Source organism: Microtus pennsylvanicus, chromosome 8, assembly GCF_037038515.1.
Source record: "Microtus pennsylvanicus isolate mMicPen1 chromosome 8, mMicPen1.hap1, whole genome shotgun sequence".
Taxonomy (NCBI): Eukaryota; Metazoa; Chordata; class Mammalia; order Rodentia; family Cricetidae; genus Microtus; species Microtus pennsylvanicus.
This window is the reverse complement of record NC_134586.1, coordinates 16,364,553-16,373,099: the sequence shown is the minus strand read 5'-3', so window position 1 is coordinate 16,373,099 and position 8,547 is coordinate 16,364,553. Positions and strand designations below refer to the sequence as shown.

At 36.0% G+C, this 8,547-nt stretch overlaps 2 protein-coding genes across 2 annotated transcripts; both read right to left on the bottom strand.

Moving 5' to 3' along the window:
* LOC142855751 (taste receptor type 2 member 140-like) lies at positions 1-882 on the bottom strand. Its single transcript, XM_075982163.1, has one exon. It carries the CDS (start codon positions 880-882, stop codon positions 1-3), a length of 882 nt encoding a protein of 293 aa, XP_075838278.1.
* Positions 883-7,388: 6,506 nt separating this feature from the next.
* Positions 7,389-8,327, bottom strand: LOC142855750 (taste receptor type 2 member 140-like). Its single transcript, XM_075982162.1, has one exon. The coding sequence runs from the start codon at positions 8,325-8,327 to the stop codon at positions 7,389-7,391; it is 939 nt and encodes a 312-aa protein (XP_075838277.1).
* Positions 8,328-8,547: the final 220 nt, after the last annotated feature.

Below are 8,547 nucleotides of genomic sequence, written 5' to 3'. Positions count from 1 at the left end.
TTAGGAAACTGAGGGCTCCACAGCACTGAGCCTGCACCTCAGCCACCACATCATGGAAATAAATGCCTGTCTAAGTTTAGTGTTTCCCAGAATCAAGACACAAGAGTGGCCAGAAGGGAAAGCAATTCCAACAGTCCAGAAAAGCAGAGACACTGAATTTCTCTGCTTATATTTAATGTTACAAAACTGAGAAAGAAGTGACAGAAAAAAAATGCTGTATAGTAAAAGGAATGTGACAATCATTTGCAGAGCCTTTATGTGGGCTGCCTTGCTGACATCTCTAGAGCCTTTGGCGTTGTGCCGCATACTCTTCAAATGTCTCCATAGGGAGAAGATGAGCAAGAGAAACACAGTAAGGGTCACCGTGAAGGGGATGAGTGTGAACATAGTGTTGGTAAGTAAAACGAGCCTAGCAACTTGAGAATAATTACTTGAGATAACACTGAAGAATATATTTGCTTCAATTCTGTAAATGAAGACATCAATGTGTGTGTCTATGACTAAAACATTTAAAAACAGGAGAAGCAGAGATGCCAACAGTGTCCCTGAAACCATTTTTTTAACTCTCCACTTCAGATGAAGAAAAATAGAGTTTGAAAAATTGGCTATCTTGAGAAAATAGAAGATGCTGAGACATGTAGCAAGCCAGATACTGAAATGATTGGTTACTGTCCAGAAAATACAAGTTTGTCTCACAATTCTTTTAGTTGTTATGGCTGGATACCATTTATATACAAATAAATGTGCAGTTAGTGAAAAGAGAAAAGCAATTCTGGAAATTGCCAGAGTAGTCAAGATCTGGTCTATGAAAGATATTTTTCTCCTCTTTACCCAGTCCATAACATTCACTAGCACTGTGAATGCATTGCCTAAATTTCCCATTAGCAATTCCACATTTAAAATAGTTAATAATAGGTAATACAAGACACCATTCATTGTTTCCAAGATGATGTTGCGAATTACACTATACTCATATTTGTGAATACAGTCTTCTGATGTATGTCTAGCTGATTCTTGAGAATTTATAACATACTAATTTACTGAAATCATACGTACAATGTCAAGTAAACATCAAGCTTTTCTAAAGAAGTGGCTTGTAGTTTTCTTCACAAAAATCTTACACTTTGCAAGAAAACCCAGGTGAGCTTCATCCAGATGCTTCATGCCCTATACACAATGTACTGGAGTCCTCCATAGTTGATGCTAAAGAAAGCAGAATTCTCATGCAATGTCATCAAAATAAATAAATTTATTTGCATTTCTTGACTGTTTGCATATTAAATTGTAACCATTTAATCTCTGATAAGTAAAAATGATAGAATCCTAACTCACATAAAAGGCAAAGTATCTTAACTTCTATGTAACATAAGATTTCCATTAAATATTTCAAAATGAAGCCAGGTAGGCACATATACATATTTTCAAAAGATTTTTTCTCTAAGCAAACAATTACCTAGTAATCTTACCTACTGAGTTACTCTTCAAATATCTGGGACTGAGATTAACAATTTTACATTTTATAAGGTTATATATGCATGCATAAACATACATAGATACTAATATATGCTAGTTCATAAATATGCATTTTACATCATAATCCCTTTCATGTCTGAGTGAGATAATTCAGATTTATCGTTTATTTAAATTTATTGTGCATTTCACTTACAATTAGTAATGTGATAGTTGTTAGGAGATGGTATAAAATTGCTTCCATTTTTAATTGATGCAATAGTAATGTAAATATTCTAAAGACTTGTGACTATCTTCTTCAAACATATAAAGAAATATGGAATAATTCCTATTCTGTTACAAAGACAATAAGTTTACATGAATTCATTTGCACAACAAGAATCTTTTTCATTATGCATGCCTCTTACCTTTGTTAATGCATCTGATTCCTTCACCAGTATGAACACTAGGCTCTATTCATTTTCCTTCAGTTTGCACTGGCATTTGCTCCTGTAGTGTCACTGTAGGTATCAAGGCATATAGAGCAATATACACCCCAGAAAAGAAAGGTAATGGTGCAATGGTTCATAACATTCTTCAAGACCTAATGGATAGTCAAAGGAGCAATAACACAAAGAGAAATATTAAAGCAAGAAAACAGAAAAACATGTATCAAAACTATAGTAAACTTGGCCTAGTGGTGCACACCAGTATACGTGGCTCAGCACTGAAAGAAACTGGGCCAGTTAGTGAGACCCTGTATCAACATAACACTAACAAAATGCTGAGATGGAAGAAAAAGTCACAGACTATTGCATATGAAAGATGGATTATAACTGGTAATTGTGAACAAAGAAAGTGGAAGAATTTCTAGAACAGAAACTTTAACATACCTGAACACAGAAAGGTCCTCGTGGGATGGCTCTTTCCATAGCAAAAAGGCAGAAGACAAAGAGTAATGCAAAACACATGGAGGGTGGGGCAGTGTGGAGAAAATGCTAGTACAATAGCTTCAAGGCCTTTAGGGAAAGTGACAAAGCTTGTATTCATGGGAGGCAGTAACACCAGAACAGGAGCTTCCCTGAGCCCCTCCTCTCCACCTTCCACTCTGGACAAGAAACATTTGAGGTTCAACTGGAATGGCTGTAGACGCTGAACTTTCTAGGCCAAGTTGCTTCATTCAGATTCAAAACCTCAACTGTATTAATAGCAGCAAGATTGCTGTGAAAGTCTCTGACACAGTTTTAGAAAGGAGCCTAACTCCTACTGAATTGATGCCTGGCACTTCTTTGCAAAAGGAGTAACTTATATTCAAGAGACAAAGCAGCAAAAACAGAGCTACAGAAAAAGCATAGCCTTCCATCCCCAGTGCAGGGCATTCAGCAAAGGTGTAATTCATGTGTTGATAAATTCAGTCACTCTTTGATTGGCACAGTTCATGATTGTTTTAATTATAAATCTGTGTGAGATCTCAAATTTCTTATGTTTTGAAATTTTTTCTAGTGAATATCTTGTATCATCAATGATATTCCTCCATTTTGAACTATAACAGAACATGGGAGCATTAGGTCTAATTTTGTAAGTGATCATCCAGGGACTGCACAGTGGCAGGGAAAATGTTCATTGTAGTCTAGATTTTGTTGTTTCACTTCTATGAGCATACAATATGCACACTTAAAAAGCTTTTAAATTAGATTCCATTGGTCAACATCTCTGTTTTTATGCCAGTACCAAACTGTTTTCATTACTATAACTCTGTAATAGAGTTTGAAGTCAGGTATGGTAATGCCTCCAAAAGTACTTTTATTGTATAGGATTGTTTGGCTATCCTGTGCTTATTGTTTTTCCATTTAAAATTTATTATTGTTCTCTTAAGGTTTGTGAAGAATTTTGTTGGGGTTTTCATGGGGATTGCATTGAATCTATAGATTGCTTTTGGTAGAAGTATCACTTTTACTATGTTGATCCTCCCAATCAAAGAGCATGGGAGATCCTTCCATTTTCTGGTATCCTCTTCAATTTCTTTCTTCAAAGACTTAAAGTCTTGTCAAATAGATCTTTCACTTCCTTGGTTAGAGTTACCCCAAGATTCTTTATGCTATTTGAGGCTATTGTAGAAGGTGATGTTTCTCTGATTTCCTTCTCTGCTTCTTTGTTCTTTCTGTATAAGAGGGCTACTGATTTTTTGGAGTTGATCTTGTATCCTACAAAACACTGAACCTATAGTTCCTGGCTCTGGAGAAGCTAAATAATAAGGTGAACCCAAAGTAAATATATATTTATCTTCCTAGATATTGGAAGTAGACAAGATCACTGGACAAAAGTTGGGAGCACGGAGGTGGGCATGGGGTGGGAGGAGGGAAGATGGGGAGAGAGAAAGGAGAAGGGGAGGATTGGAGAGAGCTAGGGGAATGGGATGGTTGAGATGGAGGAAAGGTGTATATGGGATCAGGGAAGAAGATATCTTAATTAAGGGAGGCATTTTATGGTTAGCAAGAGACTTGGCTCTAGAGGGGTTCCCAGGTGTCCATGGGGATGTCCCCAGCTAGGTCCTTGGGCAGCAGAGGAGAGGGTGCCTGAACTGGCCTTCTCCCATAGCCACACTGATGAATATATTGCATATCACCATAGAACCTTCATCTGGCAATGGATGGAGATAGAGACAGAGACCCACATTGGAGCACTAACTGAGCTCTAAGGTCCAGATGAAGAGCAGAAGGAGAGAGAACGTGAGCAAGGAAGTTAGGACCGCAAGTGTCTCAGGACCACTGAGAAGGTGGGGCTGATCTAATGGGAGCACACCAAGGCCAGCTGAACTGAGAATGAATGAGCATGTGATCAGAACAGACTCACTGAATGTGTCTGACAATGAGGACTGACTGAGAAGCCAATGATAATGGCACTGGGTTTTGATTCCACTGCATGTACTGACTTTTTGGGAGCCTAGTCTGTTTGGATGCAAACCATCCTAGACCTACATGGATGGGGGAGGGCCTTGGTCTTCCCACAGGGCAGGGCACCCTGACTTCTCTTAAGACTGTAAAGGAAGGAGGAGGGGGACGGGACAAGGGGAGGAAAATGGGAGGAGGTGGAAATTTTTAATAAATAAAAATAAAAACTTTTAGAAATATTACAAGGAAAAAAACATACAAAAAAAGAGGACTCTATGTGGATGACTGGAAATGAAGAGAACTGAAGTTTGAGTGTGAAGGTAGAGAAAGTGGAGATGACAGTTATGGGAGCTGTTGGAGGACCGAGATAATATGTTCAAAATACATTGCATGAAATTTTCAAGGAAATCATAAAACATGTTCTTAAAATAAAAGGATCAAAGAAAAGAAAACAAAAACCCTATATATCAACAGAGAAAATTCTTATCTCTCCTTTTTAGGTAAGGAAATGTAGATTAGAGATCTTAGCTACCTTGAACAAACAAAACAAGCTGAGGCACACCAGACAGTACAAGGATCGCTTCCACAATGGGTTTTAAGGACACTTTTCTTCACGTGCTCATTATTTGAACCAGGTGAACTAGAGTTGAATGCACTATGTTATCTTTGCCTAAGGACATAATTCTAAAGATAGTTCAAGGAGTAAGAATTCTATAACCAGGGATGTCTTTTCTCCCAGTAATACTCAAGCCATTTTCAATGCTATGAAGACATTGGCAGATTTTCCAAAACCAAATTCTCTCAATAACTGAATGAAAAGCATGCTCAGTAGTAACTAAGCCTGTATAACTGGTTTATGTATAATAATCTCCACACAAAAATCTCTACAAATACCGTTTCTGTGTGTACAATCAAATCTTTTTTCTTTTCTGTTCATTTTGTCATTTATCTTCTAGAGTTCAGTGTATTTGCATCATTTTTACATCCCTTTTCCTCCATCTTAACTCTCCCGTTTACTTCTTGCTACCTTTCAAATTTACTACCCGTTTTTTCATAATCTTTGTTACATGCACACACACACACACAAACACACACACACAAACACAAACGTTTCAGTCTGAATGATTATCTACTGACTTTTACTTTCTTTGGACCATGTTAAGGAGGAATGCAACATTAACTAAGACAACCCCTTAGTTCAATGCTAGTTTATAGAAAAAAAAAACTGCTATCCAAAAATAACTCAAACCATGCGGTGTACACCCTTACCCCAGCCCCAGGCGTCATCTGTTTGTCCTGGAGGTAAAGCTGAATTCTCATTTATTAGCATGCAAATAAAGGCATACTCTCTTTCATTGTTTTGCAAGCATTTTCCTTTGTCTAGCATCTTTGAAATCTGAGTTCATGAAGTGTGAATGTCAATCAGCAAAGCTTTAAATTTTTAAAGTTGCAAACCTTTTTTTAATAAAAAAGAAAAAGAAGAAGAAGAAGATAAAGAAGAAGAACTTGCGAATGCAGGAATGTGTGAGCTTCAGTCCTCAGGTGATATCATGAATGGTTCTTCAACATCAGGATTTTGTTTCAGCAGATAAATTGCATTCATGAAGAAGAGCTTTTTCTTTCTAAGGTGTCTTGTTATTTATAGTATCTCCTTGGGAAATTTCTCTGCTCTACAATTATCTGATGGTAATTAATATCTTATGCCTTCATTATATTAAGTAAAAAAGTCACACACACACCCCAATTCAAGGCTGAGAACAAAACACCATTCAAGAAATCATTGCTGTGATCACTGAGCTAGAATTCCACTGTCTAGGTATGGCAGTAAATCTAGTGTGTTGATGAAGTGAAAGCTACTAACAGACAGGAATCTTGGTAGACGTGTTGTGTAAAAGTTATTTAAAATAGTGTTTTAAAAACCTATTGAATGCTGTGTTCTGTGGTTTGCCAGTACCTTGGCAGCATAGTAGAAGGAAACTAAACAGGCTTCCATCTTGATGCTGAAAATGTGAGATTTCTCTGAGATGCTTTTTAGTGAAAATTGTTCTGTGCACTTCCACTTTTATTGCCCTGTGGATTAAACTGTGTTTGAAATGTTATCGTTATGCAATTTACATTTTATCTTTTATTGATCTATTTAATTATTTTCATCAAGAAAGCTATACATTGACTCTTATCTAGTTTTTCTTTTATTGAACTTCATCTTTGACTGTTAGCATTTCACATTCATAGGTTCCATCTCTAAAAATTTATTCAACTTCAGATACTTTACAAAGCAGAGCATTTCTCTCAGCATTGAATATATACATACTTCCTTTTCTTAATGTTTCCTAAGCAACTGAATAACAAACAACTACTCACTGAACAATTTTCCTGTTTCCCAATTGAGAACTTTAACCTCCTTTCAATAAGAGAACTTATTCATACAATATTCAAAATAGGCTGAAATTTTCAAATGTCAGTGAGCCATGTATAAGTACTATAATATCCTCCTCCAAGTAGCTATTTATTACACATATCCACATATTATAACATATGAATCCCCTTAAAATTGTCTCTGAAAGACATACAGAAAAATGAAAACAAGATTTTTTTCCAATAAGTACAAAAATAAATTAACAATTTTAGAAGACAAAAATTTGATAAAACAAATCTAGTAATATAAAGGGGTCACTTCTAAAGAATCCCAGAAATCTTACAACAGTTTTAACAACATGTGGAATACTTGCCACATGAATACATACACCCATGTATTTTACATTTAACATAAATCATTTGAAAATGTCAAATTATAGATAGAAAAATTAATTTTGCTAATATTTTGTGTTTATATGTTTATTAAGTGCATGTTCATATCTATCCTTATAAAAACAATATAAATATTTCCATATTTTCTGCCAAGGCTTTAATGGTTTGGGCAGTACCTGATCTACACAAAATTTTGCAAAATTCACAATGCTACAAATGAAATACAGAAGTTTGAAATTTATACAAAAATAATTTATTAAGAACTAATGTTTCTCTAAAATACAAAAGATCATGTACGTTTTACAAAACTGAGGGCTCCACAGCACTGAGCCTGCACCTCAGCCACCACACCATGGAAACAAATGCCTGTCTAAGCTTAGTGATTCCCAGAATCAAGACATATGAGTGGCCAGAAGGGAAAGCAACTCCAATAAACCAGAAAAGAAGAGAAACTGAGCTTTGTTGCTTATACTTAATGTTACAAAACTGCAAAAGAAGTGAGAGAAAATAAAAGGAATACAGTAACAGGAAGCTGACCACCATTTGCAGGGCTTTTATGTGGGCCGCAGTGCTGACATCTCTGGACCCTTGGGCATTGTACTTCATGTTCTTCAGATGTTGCCACAGGGAGAAGATGAGCAGGAGAAACACAGTCAGGGTCACGGTGAAGGGGATGAGTGTGAACATAGTGTTGGTGTGAATAATGTGCCTAGCAACTTGAGAATAATTAGCTGAGATAACTCTGAAGAATGCATTGGCTTCAACTCTGTCAATCCAGAGATCAATATGTGTGTTTACAACTAAAATGTTTAAAAACAAGAATAGCAGAGATGCCAACAGTGTCCCTGAAACCATTTTTTTTACTCTCCACTTTAGATGAAGAAAAATAGAGTTGGAAAAACTGGCTATCTTGAGAAAATAGAAGATGCTGAGACCTGTAGCAAGCCAGATGCTGAAATGATTGGTTACTGTCCAGAAAATACAGATTTGTCTCATAATTCTTCTAGTTATTATCATGTCTGGGTATTGTTCAGATACAAATAAACCTACAGTTAGTGAAAAGAGCAAAGCAACTCTAGATATTGCTAGAGTAGTCAAGATCTGATCTATGAAACATATCTTTCTCCTCTTTAACCAGTACATAACATTCACCAAAACTATGAATGTATTGCCTAAATTTCCCATTAGCAATTCTACACTTAATGTAGTTGATAACATGTAATGTAGGAGACCATTCATTGTTTCCAAGAGACTGTTCAGAATTTCACTATAATTCAAAATATTTGTGAATACAATCTTCTGATGTATGTCTAACTGATTCTTGAGAATTCATTACATACTAATTAAATGAACTCATATGTACAATGTCAAGTAAACATCAGATTTACTAATGAAGTGGTTTATAGAGTTTTTCACAAAAATCTTACATTTTGCAAGAAAACCCAGGTGTGCTTCCTCC

What these genes read in the sequence shown, in the direction of transcription:
- LOC142855751 (XM_075982163.1), bottom strand. Translation starts at nt 882, where the DNA reads ATGGGAAATTTAGGCAATGCATTCACAGTGCTAGTGAATGTTATGGAC.
- LOC142855750 (XM_075982162.1), bottom strand. Translation starts at nt 8,327, where the DNA reads ATGAATGGTCTCCTACATTACATGTTATCAACTACATTAAGTGTAGAA.